The sequence below is a fragment of the Puma concolor genome, chromosome B3, assembly GCF_028749965.1.
Source record: "Puma concolor isolate L17-30 chromosome B3, mPumCon1.1.hap2, whole genome shotgun sequence".
Lineage (NCBI taxonomy): Eukaryota > Metazoa > Chordata > Mammalia > Carnivora > Felidae > Puma > Puma concolor.
Genome location: NC_141672.1, coordinates 147,611,147 through 147,637,880, shown reverse-complemented (window position 1 = coordinate 147,637,880; position 26,734 = coordinate 147,611,147). Strand labels below are relative to the sequence as shown.

The 26,734-nt window shown below is 54.3% G+C and overlaps 1 protein-coding gene across 1 annotated transcript in view; it reads left to right on the top strand.

Annotated features, from left to right (window-relative positions):
* The window catches only part of ABHD17C (abhydrolase domain containing 17C, depalmitoylase), a 50,303-nt gene extending 29,397 nt beyond the window's left edge, over positions 1 to 20,906 (top strand). Inside the window, exons 2-3 of the mRNA XM_086711746.1 lie at positions 13,924 to 14,103; positions 19,403 to 20,906. Coding sequence (XP_086567872.1) covers positions 13,924 to 14,103; positions 19,403 to 19,622 — 400 coding nt within the window. The 3' untranslated portion in view covers positions 19,623 to 20,906. The remainder of the gene's footprint in view (positions 1 to 13,923; positions 14,104 to 19,402) is intronic.
* The last annotated feature ends 5,828 nt before the right edge of the window (positions 20,907 to 26,734 follow it).

The following is a 26,734-nucleotide window of genomic DNA, read 5'->3' as shown; positions in this document are numbered from 1 at the left end:
TTGAGCCCAGCGTCCAGAGATAGGAACGAACCCCAGGCCTACCCGGGTCAGACCTCCGGGACACCCAGGACTGGGCGCCGGCTTGAACCACTCGCCGGCCCCTCCCTCAGCTTTGCTTTCGTCCCTGTGATTAAGGAGGGCCTTTCTGTGTGGTGACGCAGGTGACCCAGGAGAGGGCACGGATGTCCAGGAGGACGCCGATTGACCATCCGGTTCGAGCTCTGCCCGTCCCTGCGGGAGTGACCCTGGGCGTGGGTTCACACTGCCAGCCGCAGGGCGGGGGGGGGGGGGGGGCGCGCCCTGAAAAGACACAGCGGGTCGGGAACGCCCCGGCCCCGGGATGTGACCGTCCGGCTCTACCTGGTGGACAGCAGCCTGTGGGGTGCAGCACCCCAGATCCGGCGCTCACAGCCCGTGTCGGGCAGGGCACACTCACCGACTGGATCCAGCGTGTGGACCGCAGCCCGTGTGAGCGCTCGCCTTACACCTCCCCCTGCAGTGACGTTGAATAATCGGGACTTGGATTCTGGAGTGTCTCGTTTTAAGAAACCACATTCAGCCTTGGCGACCGGTAGATAACGGAATGAGAGGTTTTAGGTTTCTCTCCCCCCCGCGGGGATTTCACGAGACGCGCACGTCCCCCTTGGCTGTGCTCCTTGGGCAGGGAACGCGGAACCTGTCAGGCTGTACGTGGCCGAGTGTCCGTCTCTGTATTTGGTGGGACGGGAGTGCTGTTTATTAGATGGCTTTTTTGGTCAGATGCCTGTGCAAGATGTTTTAAATAAGCCCACTCTGTAATCCTCTCGGAAAAGTAGGGTAGGTGGGAGTCCAACCGTTTCACGGGTACTTGTGCAGCGGTGGAGGGGCGGGGGGTGGCGGGGGCAGCCTCGCCTGGCCTTTCCAGTGCATCATGTGGTCAGAGAGCACCAGAAGAGTCTGTTATTATGAGAGCAGTTTCATGCACAATTATAGTCAAACACGTCCAAGCAAATTATTCCATTTTCATTGTAGCTCATCTAAAAGAGTTCATTTTATGTTCTTTAGGACTCTACCTTTTCCTCTGAAAAATGATTTTTTTTAAATTAAAATGAAGTCATGCTAGGTCTTATTATTTACTTATTTATTTAAGTGTAGTTTTATTTATTTTGAGAGAGAGAGCGCGCGTGCACACAGAGGAGGGGCAGAGGGCGAGAATCCACACTGTCAGTGCAGAGCTCCGTCTGGGGCTCGATCTCACGAACCGATCGTGACCTGAGCCAAAACTAAGCATCGGACCCTCAAGCAACTGAGCCGCCCTGGTGCTCCGGGTCTTAACTTATTTTGGCTTGGACCCAGAGTCGAGAACAAAGTTGTTCCGAACGTGGGCTTAGGCCTGACGCCCTTTCCTGCTCCGCCCTCTGGAAGGAAATGTCGTACCCCCATGTGGGTGCACCTTACAGAACTCGGATAACATGTGTCCCGATGTGTTTCGAGACCCGCTGGGAGGTTTTGGGAAGGCTGCACTGACGGGGCACGCACGTCACCGTGCAAGCCTGCCTGTGACGCCCTCGTGGTCCGTCCCATCTTATTATCGTCATGCTGTCTGTTCAAGAAAAGGACACCTTGTCTTTGAGTTTACAGATTTCAGGTTGGGTCTGTCTGTCTCCACGGGGCCTGGGCCGTGTGCTCCCGCCTGGGGCCTCTGCCGACCGCTGTGCTCCCGTGGCTCCGGCTGGACCGCGGTCCCGGCCTCCTCTTTGCCCCGGCAGGAGGGAGAGTGAGGCGCGTCCAGGGCCTGGTCCGTCGAGCACAGACATCCAAACAGTTTCAGGAAGATGTTTCTGTGTCTTTTTCTAAAGATTTTATTCTTAAGTGATCTCTCCAGCCAAGGTGGGGCTCGAACTCACAACCCCACGATCAAGAATCACCTGCTGTACCAACTGAGCTGGCCAGGCCCCCCGGGAGATTTTTCCCATAATGACCTTGAGGGTCTGACTTTTACCCTCCCTCGGCTGCTCCACAGTGACTTGAGACTCCGTATCTTCCCAAACTTCTTTTTTTTCTTTTTCCTTTTATTTATTTATTTTTTTGTAGGGGGAGAGGGGTGGACGCAGAGGGAGAAAGGGAGGGAGAGAGAATCCCAATCAAGTTCCATGCTCAGTGCTGAGCCAGACATGGTGCTCGGTCCCACGTCCCTGGGATCATGACCTGAGCCGAAATCAAGAGCCGGTGTTCGACCAACTGAGCCCCCACAAGTGCCTTTTCCCAAACTTTTTTTTTTTTTTTTAATTTTTTAACATGTATTTATTTTTGAGAGAGAGCACAAGCGGGGGTGGGGCACACAGAATCCGAAGCAGGCTCCAGTCTCTGAGCTGTCAGCACACAGCCTGATGTGGGGCTCGAACCCATGAGCCGTGAGGTCATGACCTGAGCCGAAGTCGGACACTCAACCGACTGAGCCCCCCAGCTGCCCTGTGTGTTGTTCTTTATTTCCCCAAAGACTCATAACCGGGGGAGCAGTGGTTCACCCCCAGATCACCGTGCCGTCCAGTGAATGAGGCTGCTTCTAATGTTGCGTTTGGCACATTTTATTTTGCAGCCAGTGTTGGGAGAATACCCTGAGTGAGCATGCCCCAATTATCAACACTTCCAGAGGCTGTAATTATCTCGTGTACCAATGTCCCTTTTCCCCAAATTCCCTGGATCGGATGAAAAGAAACAGATACACAGCCGACCTCACTGGCCTCTAAACTTACTAATTTTTTCAAGCAGCGTTAACGCAGCAGCCACTTTAAAACGCGTTTCCTTGCTTTTCACCGTTGGAGTGAACGTACGAATGGGTTCGCGAAACATCGTGTGAACGTTAAAGAAAAAGTCTAAACCGACACTGTACTTTTAAAGAAGAAAAGAAACGTGTTTCAGGTGACCGTGTTTTTTCATCTTTATGACAATTAAACGATGAGGCCTGTGGTTCAGCTTTGGCCACAGAGCGTGAGAGACGGGCATACCGTTCCCGTGCCCGTGGACGGAGGGTGCCGTGCGCGGCGCTGGTTCTCGGCGGGTCCTGGTGACGCACTCGCTTTCCCCGGACAGTCCTTTTACTCCGAGGCTTTGCCCTGAAGTTTGTTAGGGTTTCTCAGCATCCCCGACCTCGCCTTCCGTGCACATTCATGTTACCTTGTGTATTTAGCTTTGTCCTATGTCCGAAGGTATTTCCACCAGGAATCCTGGCTCTGAAATATTTAAAATACCGACTTCAAAGTCAGTGGCACCGTGCCAAGCATGCTTCTTGAGGAGATAAGTGGACACACTCTTGACCCAGGGAGAAGTCAAGGTCCCTTAGCTTAAACAGGACGCAGGTGTCGTAGGGAGGCTCGGCTTGTCCGTGTTTGTAGGCGGATGAGAGAGCCCCACGTTAGAACGAAAACAAGCAGCCTTTACGTTCTCGGCGGAGTGATGGTTCCCACAGGACAACCTGCCTGGCTGACCCTGGGTGCGGGGGCTCCTGGGGGCCGACGGGAGCAGAGAAGTGGGCACCCCAAACCCGGCGTCGCTCGTGATGCAGGGAAGGTGGTAGACATTTGGGGAGGTCGGAGGGGGGCGCCTTGTAGGTTCCTGGGGGGCTACTGTGCACATGGCGTTGCCTGCTTCGGGGTGCCGCCATTTGGGGCCGAGGCTCGCCCCTGGCAAAACGCGGGGGACTTGAGTTCCCTGGGTCGTGTCCGAAGTAGCTCTTACCTGACGCCTAGGAGACGATGCTCGCTCTCGGCCTTGACGGATGGACTCCTTCCTCTTCGCTAGTTTGCAGACGGGACATTCCAGAAGCTCGTACCCAGATCCCCAAGAAGATGCCGAACTTTGAGGGCGTGATCTATCCATTGGCATGATAACCACGTATGGAATTGACTTGTGATTTGTCTGAAAACGGTCTTTGGCTAGAACCACGTTCCCTTCCCGGGAAGAAACGCCTCCGGGGTACGATCTCCCCCCTCCCCCCCCCCGCCCTGAGTGTGGGTATCGTTTCCCTTCCCTTGTGGGACTTCAAGTCTCATTGCCGGTGTGGGACGTGCCACAGAGCGGTCGATCGCACACGCCATCGTGCTGGTGCGCGCTCGGTGAGTGGCTCAGGAGGGAGAAGACCCCACGCAGACCCGTGTTCGGCAGACGTGTGTGACGGACGTGGGACCGGGCGGACCTGAGGGACCCCGACTTCTCTCGCCGGAGGGAAGGCATGAGCACGTTCCAGGCAGAAGGTGTTTATGAGACAGGGAGCAGTCTGACTGCCGGAGAAGGTTCGTTCGCAGAGAAAATAAAAGGTTGCTGTGGTAAGGTGGGGCCAGATTACAGAGGTTAATCTGAAGACGTGGGTTTTACCCGAAGGCTAGTGATTTGCTGAAGGGTGTGATTAGCAAAGGAACATAATACAGGTTTCTTCTTGTCTCTCTGTCTCTCTTTCATTATTGTTGGGTGTTTTTTTAAGATTTTATTTTGAAGTCCTCTCTGCACCCAACGTAGGGCTTGAGCTCACAACCCTGAGATCGAGAGTCGCACGTCCCACCGACTGAGCCGGCCGGGTGCCCTGCTCTGTCTGTCTTTTATTTATTTATTTATTTTATCTATTTATTTATTTTAAAGTTTATTTATTATTGAGAGACAGAGAGAGACAGAGCATGAGCAGGGGAGGGGCAGAGAGAGGAGGAGACACAGAATCAGAAGCAGGCTCCAGGCTCCGAGCCGTCAGCACAGAGCCTGACGCGGGGCTCGAACTCATGAACCGCGAGATCATGACCTGAGCCGAAGTGGGACGCTCAACCGACTGAGCCACCCAGGCCCCCCTCTCTGTCTCTCTTTTAAAGGAGGGGGTCTGTGGGGTGCCTGGGTGGCGCAGTCGGTTGGGCGTCCGACTTCAGCCAGGTCACGATCTCGCGGTCCGTGAGTTCGAGCCCCGTGTCGGGCTCTGGGCTGATGGCTCAGAGCCTGGAGCCTGCTTCCGATTCTGTGTCTCCCTCTCTCTCTGCCCCTCCCCCGTTCATGCTCTGTCTCTCTCTGTCCCAAAAATAAATAAACGTTGAAAAAAAAAAAATTTATAAAGGAGGGGGTCTGTGTAGTGGGATGGATGGGGGAGGGGTGGAGTGGAAGTCGTGGTGTGGTGGCTCATGTGCTGCATCGGGGCGAGGGCGGATCTGAGAGGGGAGAGGCGAGGTCAGAAATGGAGGGGGGGCCCGGCCTGGGGATTCCCAGGCTCCGTGATGTGCAAGTGTGTGCAGTTAGCACGAGTCCGAGCAAGGCTGTGGATGGAAACCAGGTCAGCAGTCAGGAACTAGGACACCTGCCCCTTCACCGGCCCTAGAAGGAGACGCGCAAACCAGAAAGATGGGGCAGACCGGGTGGGTGGTTTGAGTGGTCAGGGGCCCTCTGGACAGCGTGAGCCTCGGGGGGGCGGGGGGGGGCAGGTAGAGGCGATGATGGCGAGCCTTCCAGAAAGACCTCTGAGTAGCAGACCCGAGGCAGGGTGCCTGTGCTGATGTCCCTGCTTGCTTACGCGCTGAACGGACAGGCAGGTCCTGTTACATCGACCGCAGGATGCAACCACAGAGCAGAAGTGGGGTCGGGAAAGCAGCCGTCGGGCAAGCGTCTGCGCGCAGACACGGCGGGACTCAGCGGCTGACGGTGTGTGAGAGGCAGAGGGGAGACCAGAGAGAGACATGCATCGTCCTTCTCCAGCGCGTGTGGTCAAGGCTCTGGTGATGAGCGAGGGAAAGACTGGGGGAGGGGCTACATGGAGTCCATCTGGGAGTGTGAAGTTCAGGGGGAAGTGCCACGGAAGGGGGAGGGGCGGGGCTGAGCCGCGATGTCAGGAGTGCATCAACGCGTCAGGAACCCTGGCCGCGCATCTCTCCGTTAACGGACGCTCGTGTGCGGTGACCGCGTGTCGGGTGCCGTGCAAGGCTGTGGCGTTGCACGGGGTCCACAGGGACAGACGCGAAGAGAAGAGGCTCCAGGAGAGGGAGCTCTGAGGGAGGCCCCGCTCAAGGGTGGGACGCGAGGAGGAGCGGAAGGAAGGAGGCGACAGCAGACGTGGCTCCGGGGAGGCCAGGGAGGCGCATGCCCCAGCGAACGGACGCTCAGCCAGCACCTGTCGCTCGCGCCCACGTCCTGCCCTCCTCGTACCTCTGGAGGTGGGGAAGCTCGGGAAGCTGTCTCTCGTCCTGACCCCAGGGTCCCCGCGTGACAGCGTGGTGTCCGATCTCAGCGAGCGCACGCGGTGGACTTTCCTGGGTGTCAGAGCGCCCTCCGCTCCGCCCCATCCGCGTTCTGGGGCTCGGCCAATGAGCAGGTGCCCACTTCTCCCCATGTCATGTCTTCTCCTCCGTGGGCGTTTTCTTCTCCCCCTCCTGGTCGTTGCCCTTTACCTGTCTGTGCCGAAGCCGGGGCTGGGGCTTGATGACAGTAGAATGGTGAAGAAGTCCGAGGATTCTGGGGTTTGTAACCCTGGGGATCGAAGAAGGTGGGCTGTGGTTGATAGGGGACCCAGGGGATCAGAATTCCGGCCTCAGGAGAACGATGGGGTCAAAGAGGGATTAGTGGGACCGTGAGAGAACAGGAGAATCAGGAGGGGGCGCTCAGAGATGGAAAGCTTAGTTGGGTGTGGTGCTCATAGTTAAGATGGGGTGACACTAAGCCCTCCTTGACGGTCCTGGGGTTCATCACGAATATCAGGGCCTCCTGGCCGCCTTCCAGTCTTTGTACAAACGTAACTCTGAGCTGTTCGGTATATCCACCGGCCGGGCTCAGATTTCAGTGACCTGCTGGGGGTCGTGGGACCCCCGGGTCGGTCCCAGACTCCCCCATCAAGGAATGAATGGTGGTGCTCCAGCGTGAGGCTGTCCTGTCACGAGTGCATTTCCTCTCGCCTCTCCCTGGAGATCAGTGTGCAGGAAATACCAGCTTATGTCTTTGACTCAGGGCCACAGATTTTATGAGGACGCCCCGGGGGGAGTCTAGAAAAATGTGTCTCAGTTTGACATGCAGAGGGGCACGTGGTTGACCAAGAGCTCAAGAGGCCCTTGGCCCTCCCAGCGGTCACCTGGGCTGATCTTGAATTTCTTGCCTCATCGACTACGATGTCCCGAGTCCTAACTACTCGTCTTATGTTTACACCTCATCCGCTTGGCCCCCCCATACTTCTGTGTGCATCTGTGACTCACCAGCAGGCTGCACACTCCTCGAGACCACTTATATCCATTTTTCTATCCGCAAGCCAAAGGAGGTGCTCAGAAACTATTTTTTGAACCCGTTAAAAAATAAAATAGGCAGTATTTTCCAGGCATAGCAGCAAATCCGCGGATTAATCGCCGTGTAACCAGGTCAGTGTCAGAACCGGGTTCAGGCCTTTAGCTGAGTGCGTGACTTCACGACCCACTACTCTTCATAACGTATTCGCCTCTGGCTTCATCCTGACTTGGGATCCTGGACTGGCAACAAAGGGGAAGATGACCTGATGACCGAGCCACTGACAAGGTTTCAAGGACAGAAAGTGATGAGTGTGGTTACGGACACGTTGAGTTTGAAATTATGCTTAACCGACAACTCATGCGTTCAGAGCCCCGCCGGTCACTGGCTGTAGGGCCTCGGACAAGTCACTGCGCTGTCGAGTTCCTCCTGGATCCAAGGAGGACGAGGAGGACCCCTTGCAAGTCATGTGACAATTCCGCTCCCTAGGGCCGGGGACCTCCTGCTCCGGGGAACTCAGGAGAAAGACCGGGGCTGCAAGTGAGAACTGGTTGTCAAAGTCACGGGGGTCAGTGAAGTCATCCCGAGAGAAGATGTAGGAGTGTAGGCAGACCACAGCAGGGGACACGAGAGAAGGGGACCGGGCTGGTTTGTGGTGGGGCTGGGGGAGGAACCTCCATGTCCCCGAGGCCCAGGAGTGGATTCCAAGAAGGACGTCCTTGGTAGCGCAGACCGCCAAGGAGACATGGAACGGACAGCGTCCTCGGATAGCGGCCTGCGGGGCATTGTGGGAGCAGAGGTTCCGCTCAGGGGCCCCCGGGTCAGGACGGGCTGGAGAGTGGCCGTGGGCATCGGGACTGCGGCCTGGAGAGGGAGGCACCGGGGAGGCTGGCCCGGTCTTAGATTCAGAGACCAGTTCTGTGTGGGTGGGGGCGAGGCTCCTGAGTCCCCAGAGGCTGGGGATCCCCACGCCCCCCCCCCCCCCCCGCCCCCACCCGGGGTGGCAGGTGGGCCTGGTGTGCAGACAGGCACCTTCCAAAACGCTCGGGAGCACGGCCCAGCAGGCGGGGGAGGACTGTGTCAGGTGCAGACGCCTGGCCTCCCCGGCCTCCCGACTTGGAGTCCCCCACCCAGCGCCTGTGTCTGTGTCTGTGTCTGTGCCCGGGCAGCAGGGGGTGGGAGGTCTCCTTGTGAAAGACCTCCCGGCGTGGGGGGGCCCGGAGATCGCGCTCCTGTCCCCACACCTGCCTGCGGAGGAGGGGCGCTCGCTGGAAGACAGCACGTCTCATGTTTTGCAGATGAAGCCGGTGGACGTTCCTTCTGTTTTGCATGTGCTGTTTCCGCCTGCCGCCTGGTCCCCGGCCGGCAGGGCGTGACTTCTGGTTTATTTTGCGGTGAAGGTTTAGGACTTGGTGATTATTGATGTTTTTGAATGCTTTTCACTCGATCCTGCCGTGTTTTCTTTTTCAGGTTATGAACTTAAAATGTCCCGTATCTCACACAGGCTTTGTAAGCAGATTGCATTTACTGGCTCTGTTTTCCCTCTGTCTTTTTATTTAATTCGAGAGCTGAAAGGGATTTAGGATCTGGGCTGACCCTTGGTACTTAGTATCAGTGAGCATTTAGTCTGAGGAATCCACAAGCCCATTGGAATTTCTGAGTATGGAAAATTTCTAAGGAAGGGAATTTACATTTTTTTTTTGTTAAATTCTCAAGAAAATCAGGGGCGCCTGGGTGGCTCAGTCAGTTAAGTGGCCGACTTCATCTCAGGTCATGATCTCACGGTTTGTGAATTTGCGTCCCATGTTGGGCTCTGTGCTGACAGCTCAGAGCCTGGAACCTGCTTCAGATTCTGTGTCTCCCTCTCTCTCTGCCCCTCCCCTGCTCACTCTGTCTCTCTCTCTCTCTCTCTCAAAAATAAATACACATAAAAAAAATTCGCAAAAAATTCAGATGCGTCTCAGTTTGGAACCAGTGGTAGGATAGAGGTTATCCATCGCCACCTTTTTTGCCACCGAAAACAAAACCCTGGTGGTACGGTGAAAAAGACACACTTCAGTGGCCTCATCTGCACAGGGGAGCGTGGGCGCTGAGGCCCCTTACGAGTCCCGCCGGATATCTTTGATCCCTTCAAAGAATTACTTGCCCCCCTGCCCCACCCGTTCTCCAGCTCATCCTTTGTCGTCAGGCAGTATAGTAAAGTCCGGACAAAGCGGTGGGAAAGTCCTGAACGTGACACAAATCAGAGCGTTGGCCCAGCGCTTCACGGTTGGCAAAGCCCTCCCCGCACAGGAGCATCGGCGTTGGACACAGTGCTCCCCGAGTCCTTGCAGAAAGACCTCACAGTATTGCTTCCGTTATTTATTTTCTTAAACAAGTCAGCACCTGATAACGAAAGGAAACAAGAAGAGAGGGGCGCCCAGCGGGCTCAGTCGGTAGAGCACGCGACTCCCGATCTTGGGGTTGTGAGTTCACGCCCTCAAGCCCCACACTGGGCATAGAGATCACTTTAAAAAAAGAAAGAAAGAAATGAAAGTTCTGACTACCTGAAGATTAGCATCATGCCTTCTTTAATACGTTGATTTCAAGTCCCTTCTCCATTTATTGTTTTTGTTCTACGGAACATGATTGTGACCTCGTGTCTGTAGGGTGCTTTTTTCTGAACACGGCAGCTTGATTTCTCCCCACACTGAGTCCTTACGAGACGTAATTTTTAACGGTCTCGCGTTTCCTCATGGGCTTTATTTTTAGCGCAAAGTCTACCGTGAGTCGTAACGGTTTTTCGGGGGGGCTGTCTCCATATCAGAACTATCTGGTGAACTTTTAAATCATAGTTTTGGTGGTAAAATGTAGCAGCCGGATAGAAATGTCCCTAACACGTAAGCGTCCAGCCTCGCGGACGGTAGAAGGTGCACAGTGACCAGACGCATCCCGTAAGCCGCATCCCACGAGGGTCACGGGCAACTTCGGGCACGCCTCTTCCCGGTCTGAGCGCCTCCCTTCCCCGTCCGCAGCCACTGCCCTCACTCGTAAGGCTTCTGGTCCCTGCTTTGCCTTGTGAGCTTTCTGCCCTGTTACGTATCCCCAACCAGTGGAGCTGAATCTGGGCGGGAGGGCGTCTCTGTGAATGGCGCCACGTAGCGCGTCCTCTGCGCCTGCCCCTTTTCCTTACCGGTGTGTCCTTGGGTGCACAGGCGTGATGTGCACTCTGGCGTGGCCGCACCCCGGTTTCTGCACCGACCCAGCTGCTGACGCTCAGGGTTGTCTCCAGCCGTGCAGACACATGCCCGCACACCGTCTCGTGTGTGTTTCTTGGCGCACTTGCGCACGTCTGGCCGTGGCCCGTGTGCCTGGGAGTAGTTACCAGGTCGCAGGTGCGTGTCAGTACATCTCTTAGCGAGTATCGCCAGTGTCTCCAAAGTGGTTCTGTGCACCTGTACGTTTGGTCGGTATCACATGCTGGTTTTGAATTTTTTTTCACGTTTATTCATTTATCTTGAGAGGGAGAGACAGAGCACGAGCAGGGGAGAGGCAGAGAGAGGGAGAGAGAGGGGATCGCAGACAGGCCCCACGCTGTCAGCACAGAGCCGGACGCAGGGCTCGAACCCACGAGACTTGAGATCGTAACCAGAGGCGAAGTCAAGAGTCTGTCCCTCCCTGCCGTTTAGATTTCTTCTTTTATTGTAGAAAATGCTGTATTTTTTTTGTTGGGTTGTCTTTTTCTCGCCGCCCTGTAGTAATTGTCTATACATCCCAGGTATGAGCCCTCTGGTGGTCACGTGCTGACACAAGGGGCTTTTCCCCTTTGGTGGCTTTGCCTTTTCGCTTGCTCACCGGTGAGCTCTGATGACCGGATGTTCTTGACTTTGATTCAATATAATCGTCAGTGTTTCCCCGTTACGGCGAGTGCTTTGTGTTTTACCTGGTGACGTTTCCGAGTGGAAGCTCTGGGTCCGAAGCGTCGGTGGTCAGCGGGGATGTGAGTCCGGATGTGGCAGGTGAAGCTTGCAGGGACCATCCTGGGCGTCGGATGCTGGCCGAAGGGAAGCCAGGAGCTAATGGGTCTCGCGGGGAGGTGGCTCCAGCCTCTGTGCAGCGCTTGGGGGAGGTCACCGTGGAGGTCACGTTCCCTGACGTTGGACGGGTTCTGTCCCCCACCCCCCAGCAGCGGGCCGTGCCCCTTGAGGCTCGGCCCGTTTCTGCCGTGTTTGTTCAGGGTGGCCCCGAGGTCCAGGGGGCACCGTGTGCGGGACGAGACCCCGAAAACACAGGTGGGGCCATGACGATAGAAAGCGGCGTTGACACGCACTCATTGCGGCGGAAGGCTGCCCTGCGTCACCCCCGCCTTTCTGCGCACCTGCCGGGGCCGGCGCCCCGCTGTGGTGCCCCGTCGACCTGCGGGCTCTCGCTTTCGGTTTCCAGCCCTGCTGGTCTGAGTCCTCAGCCCTGCGTTCGCTGCCTTCGGTTTGCATTTTCCTCCTCCTCTTCTCTTTTTCTGTGATTTAGGGCTCGTTGGTTTGTAATCCACAGCAGAGGGAGGGGCCCACGCTCTAAATGTGGGACTTCTCTCTCCGGGCGTCTGCAGACCCCCCACCTCCCCATCCCGTGAAGGGGCCGCTATGCTTGGGGGAGGGGTCACAGACAGTTCTGGAATCTGATGCACATCGTGCAGGGCGGAGGGGGCCCCAGCCTTATGTCTGCTCCCCTCACGGGTCCCTGAGCCCTCGGTTAAACGCTCCTGCTGCGGTGGAAGGACCCTGCGGTGGCTTCCCTCAGTAGAGCGTTTCCCCGCGAGGTGGTCTGCTGGAACACTACGACGGGTTCCTCTCTGGCACCCCCGTCCTTTGGGCCTCATCGAGGGGCTCTGTGTTCTAGAATCCTCGGTCTCTGCCTTAGATTCGGGACAGGATGCCGCGGCCATCAGTTCCTTCCTGAAACCTCTCCATAAAACTCCTCCTGCTGACCGTTTTCTACTAACCTGTCCTTCCGACTGACGTGAAGCCCCAGGCACGACCCCCAAGACCTTTATCCCGGGACCCTCTTCTGCAGGCACAGGTGCCCTGGGTGGTGTTAGGTGCCAGGGGCTGGGGCCGCACAGGCTCTTCGCTTTAGTGAGAGAGGGCGGATCGGGTTCGGGCACGTGTTTTCCTGCGGGAGGACAGGGCAGCTCCTATGTTGTGGTTTCTTAATTTGTCGTAGTCTTCTCCGCACCCCCCCCCCACCATGTGATTCTGAATAGCCCCATAACTATCTCCCTGTCTCCTTGCACACATCTGTCACCGTCCTGCACACCCCCGAAGGGTGAGTCTTCCCAGAGCATTCACTCTGTCCCCATCACCTTGCCCTTGGACAGCTCCCGCTCCCCTCATCATCTGCAGGATAAGCGCTAACCCTTTAGCCAGCCCGCCTGCCTCTGGCTCTGCCCTCAGCCACCCTGAGCCGTGCGCCTGCCCCGCGCCTGCCCCGCGCTTTCCCACGAGGCACTGTGTTTCCCGGTGCTGCTCACGGAGAAAGTCCTTTTTATCCCCGCGTGTGCAAGTCCCGTCTGTCCCCGTGGCGCAGCTCAGGTGCCGGCTGTTCACAGACCACGTCCCTGCGCACACCCGTGAAAATGCAGCCACTCCCTCCCCGAAGACCTTCTCGAGATCCCCCGTTTTCCCATGGAGTTCGGGGGAGCTTGAGGGGGAGCAGGCCGGCCTGAAGTCCCGACCGTCCGTGTCACCGAAGGCCGTTATCAGAAAGCGTCGCGCTCTGCGTGAGCTGCAGGAGGAGGGAGACTGTTGGGTCGCGGGCTTCAGCTCCACCGGCCGATGCCAGAGTATCTCCCAGGTGCCTGTGCCGATTGGGACTCGCACAGCCGTGTGTCAGGGCCCCATCCTCGTCCTTGCTCGCCCTTGACGTTGGACGTTGTCTCCCATCCCAGCCTTCGCGGCGTGCTCCCGCCAGGCCGGGGCCCCGCCAGGACGTCCGCCTGCTTCCCACCCGGACGGGCACGGCGCACCCTTCTCTCTAGAGCTGCGACCCGCAGGCTGCACTTGGGATTCTTCTCGGTTCCGCCGGCCGGAGCCGAGTCCTCTGGGGGACCGGGGAGTGTGGCCGCGTGCCCCGTGTCCCTTCTCCCAACGAAACGCCGGGAAGGCGTGGCTCGGGAGACCATTGGCGGGTGGAGAAGCTGAGATTAGCCTGCAGGAGACACTGAAGAAACTATAGGCGTCTTCAAAGTAATCATTTCTCTGTACCTTCCTCTGATAGACATTAATTCCTTTCATGTTTTATTAAAACCTCACTTGAAGGGCTCTTAATAACAACGGTATAATTTGCCAAACGTGCGTTCGCTTCTATTTCAGAAATACGTTTGTGATTATCGGAGAAACCTTAAAGAGGGAGGAATAAGAAACGAGACGCCCGTGAATACCAGAATGGAATTTATAACGCGTTCATTTCGTTCGTCCCTCCCGCTCCCAAAAATGTCACGTCCGTTATTTTTGCGAAACGTTACAGAAGGGGGAATCCCAGTCCCTTAGGACAGAGATAGCCCCTAACATCTGTCTCTGTGACGTTCACGTTCGTTTGAGGCTAAAGTGTGTAAGTCAGATGATGTCATCTTAAACCGGTAGCCGTGGGGGTTTCGCGAGTTTAAGCGAGCAGGGCTTTGCGTCTCTGTCCTCCCCCGTACGTGAGCTAACGGCGTGCGCCCTCTGGTCTCTGCAGGTACGGCGTGAGTCCTGAGAACATCATCCTGTACGGCCAGAGCATCGGGACCGTCCCCACGGTGGACCTGGCCTCGCGTTACGAGTGTGCCGCAGTCATCCTCCACTCGCCTCTGATGTCAGGCTTGCGCGTGGCTTTTCCGGACACCAGGAAAACGTACTGCTTCGATGCGTTCCCCAGGTAAGCTCGCACCTGTGCCAGTGCTGGGGCGTCCGACGACCCGAGTTCAGCCGCCACCGTTAGCTGTGGGCACAGATAAATACTTCCTGAATGTGCCCAGGACTCAGACCCTGCGCCGGGCACGTTGGGGGTGTGGCGGCCACGGGGACGCATCCATCCGCCACAGACTTCGTCCTCTGGGCCTCGCTCATCTGGAGAACTCTCCCAGACGATGTGCAAGGACCTTGCTGGGACTCACATCCAGGATTAGCTGGCTCGGCTGTGAATGCAAGATAAAAAGAGCCGTGCCCACGTATCCTAAAAACACCCCCCGTTCAGTATTCGCTCGTTCACGGAGACGGGCGCGTATGGTCGGACCGCAAAGAGCTCGATGCAAAATGTACGATGAGGCCATTAGTGGGCTCCACGCTGACACGCAAACCGCGAGCACCGTCAGGTTTGAAATCTCTTCCTCTTTCAGTCAGACGGGACGGGCGAGGGAACAGGTGAGGTGAGCCGCTGGCGGGCCAGTGACTTACGTGCTGGGCTGACAGGCCGCTGTCCTGACATAAGTGAGCAAACCCAGCCCGGCCCCAGACCCCTGCGAGCTGTCCGTGTTGTCCTGCTGTTCCGCCCCCACCCCCTTGCCCGGGCACATGGACGAGAGCCCTGGGCCGGGTCCTCCCCGGCCGGCTTCCGGGAGGCAGCACATTTGCCACCTGCCCGTCCTTTTGCTCTTTGCTCGTCCCGCTAATGGAAAGAGCAGGAATGGCCGAATCCACCCCGCTCCAAATGCAGAAACCGCGAGCCGGTGGCTTCTGGAATACCTCTGTTGGAAATTTTCACTTGTTTTTTCTTTTTTTTACAATCCGAGTTGAGAAGGAGCGCCTGGCCGGCTCGGTCGCTGGAGCGTGCGACTCATGGTCTTGGGGTTGTGAGTTTGAGCCCCACGTTGGGCAGAGATTACTTAAAAAAAAAAAAAAAAAATCTTTAAAAAAAAAGGAAAAGAAAAAGAAAAATCTGGGCTTGAGGAAAGTACTTTTCCTAAAAACGATTTGCCCGCTCAGCTTGTCCCGTCGCACGTTGCCGAAGCGGTCTGGGATTGTCACGGCGGGACTGGCCTGCAGGAGAAGCCTCGGCAGAAATAAAGCCCGGTTTTAGGGTTTTGATCGACCCACTCGTGGCTGTCATTCTGCTCTTGCCGGAGGGGAAAGAACACCATTTGGTTACATAAACGTCCGCCCAGACTGTCTCCTCTTACAGAACGAGGCCTTCTGATAGCACCTTGCGTGAACTTGAGTTCTGTGCGGTTTGTACCGGGGTTTAATGAGATGCAGCTTCATGGGAAGCCTGACCCAACTGCAGATTCCTAGTGGCATGGCTGGGAATGCTAAGTGGGGCGAGTGCCCCTCAGACGTGGCCTTATTTGTGCCGAATTGGTAATGAGAGGCCAGTTTGTTGAAAGGGAGATGTTTGGCGTGTTTTGTGGGAAGCGATGTTAGGAGTTACCGGGGCAACAAAATGAATAGGTTGCTTCCTGACTCAAATTAGCATATACCTTAAAATATAGCCATGGCAACCAATTGCAGCTTATTAATTAACAGTGAACCCAGCAACTAATCCTTGCTGGCTGTGTCTGGTCCGTCAGGCACCGGGCTGAACATTCCGCCGCGAGCCTTCCTCACTTAACTCTTCGCCACGGCCTTAAGTTGGTCAAGTTACAAAGGACTCATTTTACAGATTAGGAAACTGAGGCTGAGCCAGGTGAGCCGTTTGCCGAATTAAAGTAGGGGCGTGGGGACTGCCAGAAAGTGCCCTGGACGATTAATATGATGGATTCCAAACCACGGGCAGGCATGCAGATGTTCTCTTAGAGCTCTGTTGGTGCTTCTGTCTTTAAAAAAAGGTATTTCCTGTTTCCTTTTTCTATTACAAAAAAAGAAAGAACAGAGGGAGAGAGAGAGAGAGAAAGAAAAAGAAAGAAGGAAGGAAGAAAGAAAGAAAAGAAAAAGAAAGAAAGAAAAGGATGAAAGAAAGAAAGAAAGAAAGAAAGAAAGAAAGTAAGAAAGAAAGGAGGGAGAGAGAGAGAGAGAGAGAGAGAAAGAAGGAAGGAAGAAAGAAAGAAAAAAAGAAAAGAGAAAGAAAGAAGGAAGGAAGAAAGAAATAAAGAAAAGAAAAAGAAAGAAAGAAAGAAAGAAAGAGAAAGAAAGAAAGAAAGAAAGAAAGAAAGAAAGAAAGAAAGAAAGAAAAGGACAAAAGAAAGAAAGAAAGAAGGGAGGGAGAGAGAGACAGAGAAAGAAAAAGAAGGAAGGAAGGAAGAAAGAAAGAAAGAAAAAAAGAAAGAAAGAAAGAAAAGGATGAAAGAAAGAAAGAAAGGAGGGAGGGAGGGAGAGAGAGAGAGAGAAAGAAGGAAGGAAGAAAAAGAAAGGAAGAAAGAAAAGAAAGAAAACAAAGAAGAAGGAAGGAAGGAAGGAAGGAAGGAAAGAAAGAAAGAAAGAAAGAAAGAAAGAAAGAAAGAAAGAAAGAAAGAGGGAAGGAAGGAAGGAAGGAAGGAAGGAAGGAAGGAAGGAAGGAAGGAAGGAAGGAAGGAAGGAACAGGGCGCCGGGGTGGCTCAGTCGGTTGAGGGTCCAACTCTTGATTTCAACTCAGGTCGTGATCTCACGGTTCGTGGGCTGGAGCCCCGTGTTGGGCTCTGCACTGACAGTGTGGACGGAACCTGCTTGGGATTCTCGCTCTCTCTCCCTCCTGCTTGCACTGTCTCTTTCTCAAAATAAATAAGAAAACTTAAAAAAGAAAAGAAAAGAAAAAGCTTCAAGTTAAAAAAAAAAAAAGGAGTTGTGGTCATTATTTGGTTTGTAGCTTATTTTCCTTTACATTTAGACTCAGACATCTAACTGGAGACACTGTCCAGGCTGTAGAGATTCTCCTGAATTGTGCAGAACAGCCCCAAGTCTGTTCCGTCAGTAAATATCTTTCTAAGTGAAGATAACTGGACTCCCAGATTCTCAGAAGAAGGAGTCTCGTTAAAATTAAACAGGAGGGGGCGCCTGGGTGGCGCAGTCGGTTAAGCGTCCGACTTCAGCCAGGTCACGATCTCGCGCTCCGTGAGTTCGAGCCCCGCGTCGGGCTCTGGGCTGATGGCTCGGAGCCTGGAGCCTGTTTCCGATTCTGTGTCTCCCTCTCTCTCTGCCCCTCCCCCGTTCATGCTCTGTCTCTCTCTGTCCCAAAAATAAATAAAAAACGTTGAAAAAAAAATTTTTTAAAAAATTAAACAGGAGAAATGGGGCGCCTGGGGGTCTCAGTCAGTGAAGCGTCCGACTTCGGCTCAGGTCATGATCTCGCGGTCCGTGAGTTCGAGCCCCGCGTCGGCCTCTGTGCCGACTGCTGGGAGCCTGGAGCCTGCTTCGGATTCTATGTCTCCCTCGCTCTCTCTGCCCTTCCCCCGCTCGCTCTCTGTTTTCTCTCAAAAATAAATAAACATTAAAAAAAAAATTAAACAGGAGAAAAGCGGGTTGGGGATCTGCGAGATTGCATGCTGGCACCCCTGGCCCTGGTCTTGGCAAATCCCTGGCACGTCCTGAAACCATCGGAGGCGTCGCGAGTCACTCGTAAAGGTTGTGTGCGGTTGTCTCGAGAGCTCTGTTACCTGCACAGGCTCAGGCCTGCGGTAGTGATGCCTCCCTGGGGTTAGCGCCCTCCGTGGTTACCGGGAGGTGGGCTTTCCTGTCTCCTCCTTTCTCGTTGGAGAGTGAGGCAGGTGTTGTACGGAAAGGGCAAAGCGCCTGGCTGTGGAAGACGTTTACTCTCTCAGCAGCGGGGTCCCCGAAGACGGTAACACTTTGTCTCCTCGGTAGCTGTGGCTGGGACCAAACACAGAAAGAAGTCACCGGGGTGGGGGGGGAACTCTGGGGAGGACACCCGGCCAGATCCGCCTCTCTTGCCACGTCCACAGGTTAAGTGGGGGTCCGTCCGTGGGCGAAGTCGCCTGCCCAGCCGGCCAACGAGGCTTAAGGTCTTGAGCTTCTCTTTGGGAAATGTCTTCGGACCCTGCAGCACATTCCTTTGGAGATCCTCAATTATCCATCCTTTGAGGGTAGATTTGATTCTTGTCAACCGTCCGAAATCATTTGGACTCAAAGCTAGGCGCTGCATTGTGTTTACAGTGCTAAGTAGCACAGTGTTTATGGAAAGCGAGGCATCAGCACTTAGGAAGTGAGGTTTGTGGGGATCTTGTCCATCGATTCTGAAGCCGTCTCGCCAAGAAGACGGAGACCCTGGGCCGTGTGGATTAGGTGTTCAGCTTTCCGAAGAGACGCTCTGGCGGACATGCTAAGTTCTGGCCTATTTATTTTTTTAAAGAAATCCTCTCTCCAAAACATGAATATGTCCGAAATATTAGTTACTGGATGGTTAGTCCGGAGGCTTTTAGCCGTTCTGTTTTTAATGAAATACTTTAACGAAAACACAGTGACCAAGTGCGGTATGGTGTTCTTGACCGGATCCTGGAACAGAAAAAGGGCATCAGTGGAAAAACTAACAAAAACCCAAGCAAGGTCTGGAGTTTAGGTTACGGTGACGTGCTGACATTGGTTTCTTGGTTCCGACAATCGTGCCGTGGCAATGTATGGTGTGAGCCTTACGGGAGACGGGCTGGGGCGCACAGGAACTCTGTTATCTTTGCACCTTTTCTGGAAATCCAAGATTATCGCAAAATGAGAAGTTTTTTGGTTTTTTTTTTCAGCTTATTTATTTATTTTGAGAGAGAGCAGGGGAGGGGCAGAGAGGGAGAGGAGACAGAGGATCCCAGGCAGGCTCCATGCTGTCAGCACAGAGCCCAGCGCGGGGCTCAGACTCACCTACCGCGAGATCGAGACCTGAGCTGAAACCCAGAATCGGACACCCACCCAACCGAGCCACCCGGGCACCCCCGAAAAGTTTACTTAAAAAAAAAAATGAGTGGGGCGCCTGGGTGGCGCAGTCGGTTAAGCGTCCGACTTCAGCCAGGTCACGATCTCGCGGTCCGTGAGTTCGAGCCCCGCGTCGGGCTCTGGGCTGATGGCTCGGAGCCTGGAGCCTGTTTCCGATTCTGTGTCTCCCTCTCTCTCTGCCCCTCTCCCGTTCATGCTCTGTCTCTCTCTGTCCCACAAATAAATAAACGTTGAAAAAAAAAAAATTAAAAAAAAAAAAAAAATGAGTTACTAGGAAGGTATTGCCCTTCCTCACCTGTGATTGCTGATCCGGTTACATTAGGTGCAACGTATCTTCCCCGGGGCGTCACTAACGGAGCCCTTTTTCTCCCCGCCCCATTCTCTTTTGCAGCATTGACAAGATCTCTAAAGTCACCTCTCCTGTGTTGGTCATCCACGGTACAGAGGACGAGGTCATCGACTTCTCCCACGGCCTGGCCATGTACGAGCGCTGTCCCCGAGCCGTGGAGCCCCTCTGGGTGGAAGGGGCCGGACACAATGACATAGAACTTTACGCACAATACCTGGACAGACTAAAACAGTTCATATCTCACGAACTGCCTAATTCCTGAAGAAGGCGCCTTGATCGTACCTCATTTACTGTGAACACACGAGTCCTCTGTTTCGCACGTGCTTGAACTGAGCAGCGGTGACGGTGTGACAGCCACGGGGGAAGCGCCCGCCTTTCGGTGTTCCAATCAAATTGCTGAGGAGGTCCCAGCCTTCTGTATCTGGAGGCGGCTCTCCTCGTTCCCACAGCACGCGAAACCGCACATCTGTGGCAGCCAGCGTCCCCCGCCTGGCGGGAAGGGGGGAGTGGGAGCTGGGTGCCCGACGGCCGGTTTTCCCGTGCTGTGTGGGGAATGCTCACGTCTGTCACCCCGCTGTCCCCGCCGGTCACGGCTCCCTTAACGCAGGACTCCGCCCTCTCCCCACCAGTGTTCTCAGTATTTGACACGCAGCTCTTTTTCCGGCCACTGGATTCATGGGTTCGATCCATTTGTGAAGCTGTGATTAGAATACCACCGGAAAACTCGGGTGATGAGAATTCATTCCTTTGCTAAGTTTCGTTCACAGGCTGATCTCTTACCCCAAACAAACCAGCCCAAGGGTGATTTACTGGAACGATCATGAACAGGTTCATCCACTGGAACCATGTGAACATAACTGGAATATTCTTAATCAAAAGGAAACTGGGGTTTTTTTTAAGCATAAATTTATTACTAGTCCACAGAGTTTTAATATTTTGATGGTCCGGTTGGTCTAACACAGAGCCTAGCCGACTTTCCTTCTGTGAAGCCCTCCTGGTAGGACTTTTTTAAAGTACTGTACATATTTGCAATTGCATTGTGCATATAGATTCTTAATGGGTAATTTCCTTTTGTCGGGCTACAAGGCAAACTGCAGATCCCTCGTTTGTAATGTAAATGATTGAATACATTTTGTTAATATGTTTTTATTCCTATGTTTTGCTATTAAAAAAATTTTATAACATTTCCAAGACAAAAAAAAAAAATTACAAGTTGATGCTTTGAACAACTTACGTAATGGAAATTTCACTAAACTAATCCTTTTAGTTTAGGAGCTACTTGGGTTTTGACACTGGAGCTGCGCCGAGTAAGCATCAGAAATGGAGGATGCTTAAAAATTGCTACATTGCTCATCTTGGTTGGGGGTTTGGGTTGGGGGGGGTTCCTCGGTTTTGATTCCATTTTTCTTTTCAAATTTAAAAGCCTTAAATGTACTGTAAGCCTCAGATTGTCGTACAGCTGGATCGCGAACGATTGCCAGTCTGTGTACTGTGGTGTGGAGAGAGCACGGCGGTTGGCCACGGAATAAAGAATGCATGGATCAGAGCGTGACTCCCGCCGTCCTGTCCTTCCTCCCCGCGTCAGAGACGGTCACGAGTGAGAAAACGCTATGTTGTTCAAGAGGAAACCCTCGGGGCTTTCCGATTTCACTGCCTCCCGCAGGGCGTGTGCCTCTGTCCTGCCAGACACCCGAGCGGACTCTGGAAGAAGCCAGGGCGTCCGGCGAGCGGCAGTAAAGTGCAGCCGGGACCCCGGCAGAGTCTGCGTTGGGTCCTGGGCACGAAACAGGTGATGAAGGCACCACGGCCGGGGGGAGCGGGGGGGGTGGGGGGAATGGTGCCTGCTTTTTGGGAAACCCGAATCAACTGCGGTCCGTAGTCGTTTCAGCCCTTTGGCCACTGACCAGAAAAAGAGCAAGTGACAGAGGCTCGTCTTCAGCTCTGGGGACAGACCGCCTGAGCGTGCGGAAAGAGGGAGCGTGGGCAAAATGGAGGTGGAAGGGGACAGGGCGAGCTCACGTGAATGTGTGTTCCAGCACAGGGCAGGCTACTTCCTGGTCTTAGGTGGGTATCTGTAAGGGGGCGCCTTGAGACGTCTGGTGTTAGGTCAGTACCTATAAGGGGGAGCCTTGAGACTTCTAGTATTAGGTGGTGCCTGTAAGGGGGAGCCTTGATGTGACTTGTTTGTATCCACTCAAAGTAGCTTATGTTTTCTGACTCCTGACTCCTTTCCCAAAACCAAGGGGACGGTTTTGCCCGAGTTCCGCATGGGGACAGCCTTCCCCTGAGGACGGTGTGCGCGGTTACCGTGGGGACCCCGAGAGAGACCCCATTCACGAGAGTAACACGTGCAAGTAATGAACCTAGGAGGCATGGTCCCTTGTGTTTTCTGCCGTAAGATGGACTTGGGATGCGGACCAAGCCTCCCAGTAGAAAAAAGCGAACATTACTGAATAACATGGAAGAAATCTCCGCAAGCAGATGCGTGAACTGGTGAGGAGATAAAGACCATGCGGGTGATTTGCCAGGTGCAAAGGAGAACAAACAGGGAAGAGGGCATCGACCCCAGTGTTGTCTTGGGTGGAATTTGCTGGACTGGGTTCGCCTGAGCCTTGCCTGCCCAGTCAGGTAGAGCTCGAGGGACAGGAAGCAGAACTCTTACCAACCCAAGAATAGGAGGGAACATACACAGAGGTTCTCTCAAAACAAAACAGCAGGTGTTTTACTGAGCAGGTAAACAACAGAAGCATTCTTTTGCTTTAGATTGGGAATTAGCCATAGTAGGCATTACCCTCACTGCTGAAAATTACACAAAAGACTGTAGCGAAAGGCGGGAGGGAGAGACAGAGAAAGAAAAGGGAACAAAAGAGAAGGAAGGAAGGAAGGAAGGAAGGAAGGAAGGAAGGAAGGAAGGAAAAAAGAAAAAAGGACAGGAGAAAGAAAAAAAGCAAAAGGAAGGAAGGAGAAAGAAAAGGAAGAAAAAGGAAAAGAAAAAAAACAGATGAAAAGAAAGAATGAAAAAGGTAGAAAACATGGCAAAAACAGCTGAATATGTCCTAAAGCCAGACTATTGTGGGGTGTGCATGCGTGTGTGTGTGTGTGTGCGTGTGTGTGTTTGCTGGCTTTATTAGTACTTTAGTCAGTAGACTCAAAATACATCAAAACATTGTTTCCCTAAAGCACAAGAAGAAATCGATAAATACGTTAATTCGGATAGCAGCAAATATCCAGGCGGTCTCTATATATCATGCTCTTTGCCCAGAAATCACTCTGCCTGCACCCCTCACCCGGGAAAGCTTTCAGTCCGGCGGTAGCGGGACAGCGGTATCATGCGCCCAGAAATGTATAACACGCCAAGTAGTAGCAGGTGCCGCGAAGCAAAATCCAGCAGGACAAGGGTCATCAGTCTGCCGTCCGGCCAGAAGCCAAGTCCCCCACCTCCAACTGATGCACGCCCCGTCAGATATGCGAGCAGACCTTGCGTTCCTGGAAAGGATAGGGAAGGATGGTTTTGCTTTGGAGCCGGAGTTGCTTTATGGTTCCTGCCTATGCTCAGAACAGAGCCTGGAAGCTGCTGGACCCGCTAACAAGACAGAGGGTGGGTGCCTCCCTCGTGGGCGCAAAGAGCCTGGTTCTGTGAACTGCTTCGCTGCGCCTCGTTTCTGTCGGGGGACACCTGTAAGAAATGTATACTAAATGGCTTTATTTTTTTTCATGTTTATTTATTTCTGAGAGAGAGACAGAGATGGAGAGAGCCTGAGGCAGGGCGGGGGGCTGCGGACAGAGAGAGAGGGAGACACGGAACCCAAAGCAGGCTCCAGGCTCTGAGCTGTCGGCGCAGAGCCCGATGCGGGGCTGGAACCCCCAACATTAGCCTCTGAGGTAATTCCCACTGTGAGATCATGACCTGAGCCGAAGGCGGATGCTTAACCAACTGGGCCACCCGGGCGCCCCTATGCTAAATGACTTTAGATCAGAGGTCAGACAAAGTTTCCCTTCTAGGGTCACATAGCACATGTTTTCGGCTTCCGGGGCCACATGGTCCCCACACTCAGCCTCCCAATGTGTCACGGCTGCACCGTAGATGTTGAAATGAGGGCACGTGCCGTGCTCCAATGACCTGGCTTATAAAACCAGGTGGGGGGCCAGATTCGGCTCGCGGGCTCTCATTCGCCAGTCCCTGTCTTACAGATTCTCCTTTTAATGCTGCTTGTCGGCTGTGTTTTACTCCAAAAATAACGCATGCTCACGGGGGAGAGTACAGCCCTATGGGACACGAAGTGAAAAGCCGGGGGGGGTCTCTCTCGCCTCGTCGCTCCCCCGTCACTACCCCACTCCTCAGAGGGGACCCCGCGACGTACCGGCCTCCATCTGGGAAGGAACCTCGGGCCTCCCAGGGCAAGACGCAGGGGGACTTCTCCTTAAAAACAAGACCACTCGGTGCACAATTAGTGGCCACTAGAAAAAACAAAATGTTCTTTCGATCGGAGCTCGTCTATCAAGCCGAACGACGCGCGGAATTCATTCGTTCATTCATTCATTCATTCTTCATCCAACCATATTTATGACTCCAAACTCTACTTTGCTCGGTTCTGGGGATGAGGCAGTCATGAAGTCAAAGCCCCCGTCCTCTGGGAGCTTATATTCTGGGAGGGGAAACAGACAAGACACAGGGAAACAAATAAAATAAGCCAATCATGGTGTGTGTCATAAAGGAAACGATAAACACGGGGAGGAGGTGAGAAAGCATTTAGCCTTCTGAGAGGGTAAGTGGTTCAGCCTTCCACCTGTGGAATCCACCTGTCAACCTGAGCTTGAACTTGAGTGCCACCGGCTATTAGCTGCCTGTCTCAGGGACACCGCTGCACCTCTCCGTGCCTCGGTTTCCTCACCCGTGAAATAAGGACGGTTGAGTACTTCTCTCATGACGTTAGCGTGAGGATCGCATGAGCCTAGATGCACTGGGCTCCCCGAGACCACTAGCGATCAGCGTCTGGAGAAACAGAACTATAGCGAGGGGCCTCTTGGGAGCGTGTGGGTAGAGGACACCCTTTCCTGCCCCGCGTCCTCGAACTCACGCTTTCTCACTGTTATCTGTAGAAGGAGGAACTGCTATGTTTCTCTTCTCTACTCACCGTGCGTTTCGCACGCGGCTGTGACGGACGGCCATTGTACAAATCCACGCACGTCGTTCTCAGACTTCCTGGTGTTTTATTGCGAAGCATTTTTCTAACCGGCCAATAATTTACGCTCAAGTCCTGTCACGGTAGGCCGGTGGGTCTCAAAGTGGGGGTCCCTGGACCAGCAGCCTCAGCATCGCCTGAGAGCTCACTCCCAGGGCGGATTCTCGGGGCCACGCAAGCCGCGCTCGATCAGAGCCCCTGGTGGGGACGGCGGGGCTGGTGGGGGGTTCGGGGGTCCGTTTGAACAAGCCCCGTGGGCGATCGGATTCGGTTCGTGTTAACATTTGAAAATCTCTGAGCCAGGTTATTTGACGTTGAAATGAAAAAGGGGTCCTACCGAGAACAGCTCCTGTAGTCCCCTGCTCTAGGCAACACTGCGGTTTGTGGCCATAGTAACAGGTGACCAACAGAACAGGATTTAAAGCTGTCCATCAGTGACGCCTTCCTTCAGTGAGTTCCCAGCTCCCGAAGGCCGGCCAGTCAGCCACAGCCTGGCTCCGGGGACCAAGCCTCCTTGGCAAAGGGTCACTCGGTCCCTAAAATCTCCCGCTGGTGAGAGTCCATGAGTCCCTGAGCCCTGCCCTGCCCGCTCGGTAGGAGACCATCATTGCGCTGGGCTCACTGCTTGGCCAGGGACGGATCCAGATGCACTGTGCTCCAGAGGCACTGTGGTGATGTCTTCCTTCAACACCCCAGGCAAGCCGGTGGCTTTAGCCCACGGGCACCCACGCCCCTTGACAGGTACGGGGTAGACAGCATCTTGAGTGCATGGGGTGGGGCGCCGTGAGGAGCCAGGAAGTGGCGTCCTGGAGAGACACTCACATTGTTTTTTAATGCTTATTCATTTCACACACACACACACACACACACACACACCTGTGGGCAGGTGGGGCTCGCCTGGGGTCTTCGGGCTTTCCGTCTGCACGTCCAGGTTAGTCCCGCCCCTTCGCTGTTGTACAAGAGGTGACACAAGGCGGGGAGAACTGCCTCAGAGGAGAGATTGATTTGGCGACAGTTTAAGCACAGTCCGCGCCTACGGGGTGCACTTGTACACTTCTGGAAAGAAGGCGGAAGGTTTTGGGGCATCACAGGCAAAGATCAATGCCTGTGTCATGTTGCCGCTGAAGCCACGGAGGACACTTGGAGCTGAGAGCATCCGCCAATGTGCTCCTTGGTTGTCTGGGAATTACTTAGAGTATTTAACCAGCGTGGTTCGTATTTATTGTTCGTGCTGGGAAATTTCTCTTCGGACGTAGCGTGTAAATCTCAGTGGAGAGGTGGTTATTTGTTGGCTTCTGCGTCTGCTGAGCATTCATTCGCTCAGTCTGTGGTCGTGCCAGCCCGGGGACAGAGAGACGGGGGAGACGCGTCTCTGCCACGGAGCTCGCGGCTGGAGGTGGGGGGCGGGACGGGGGTGCACGCGCTGCTGGGGTTCCAACACAGAATCCCCTGTGAGCTTGCATGAGAGCTCAGGGTGGGGAGAGGCCAGAAAAGATACCCTCCCCCCCCACCCGGGCAGCAACGTCTGGTGTCCTGAAGGGTGGCCTGGGGCTTTCCGTTAGGAAATCGGTGCGGAGGCCTCTTTGGAGCAGGGCCCCGAGTTTCCTCAAATACGGTCACGGGGGCTTCCAACGAAACACACTGTCTCCCAAGGACGTTATGGAGTTGAAAGTGAGTTAGTTGATCTTTGGAGAAAGATCAAAGACAAATCGTGTTTACTGGATCCGCCTTCTGCCGTGGGCGCTTGTACGACTGATGCTGTAATTCAGTAATCCAAATGTATTCAGTCAGTGCACACATACGCACGCAGTGTCTGCTCTCCTGTGGAGACACTGTTCCAGGCGCGGGGGCGGAGGGGGCACGGCGGTTAATAAAACGACTCTATCCCTGATCCTTTGGCATTCACACTGCCCCAGTGGTAGTGGGACAATTAAGAAAGGACAAAGAGGGGCGCCTGGGGGGCAGGGCTCAGTCGGTTAAACGTCCGACTTGGGCTCAGGTCATGATCTCGCGGTTCGTGAGTTCGAGCCCCGCGTCGGGCTCTGTGCTGATGGCTCAGAGCCTGGAGCCTGCTTTGGATTCTGTGTCTCCTTCTCTCTCTCTCTGCCCCTCCCCTGCTTGCATTCTCTCTCTCTCTCTCTCTCTCTCTCTCTCAAAAGTAGACATAAAAAATTTTTTAAAAAAAGGAAAA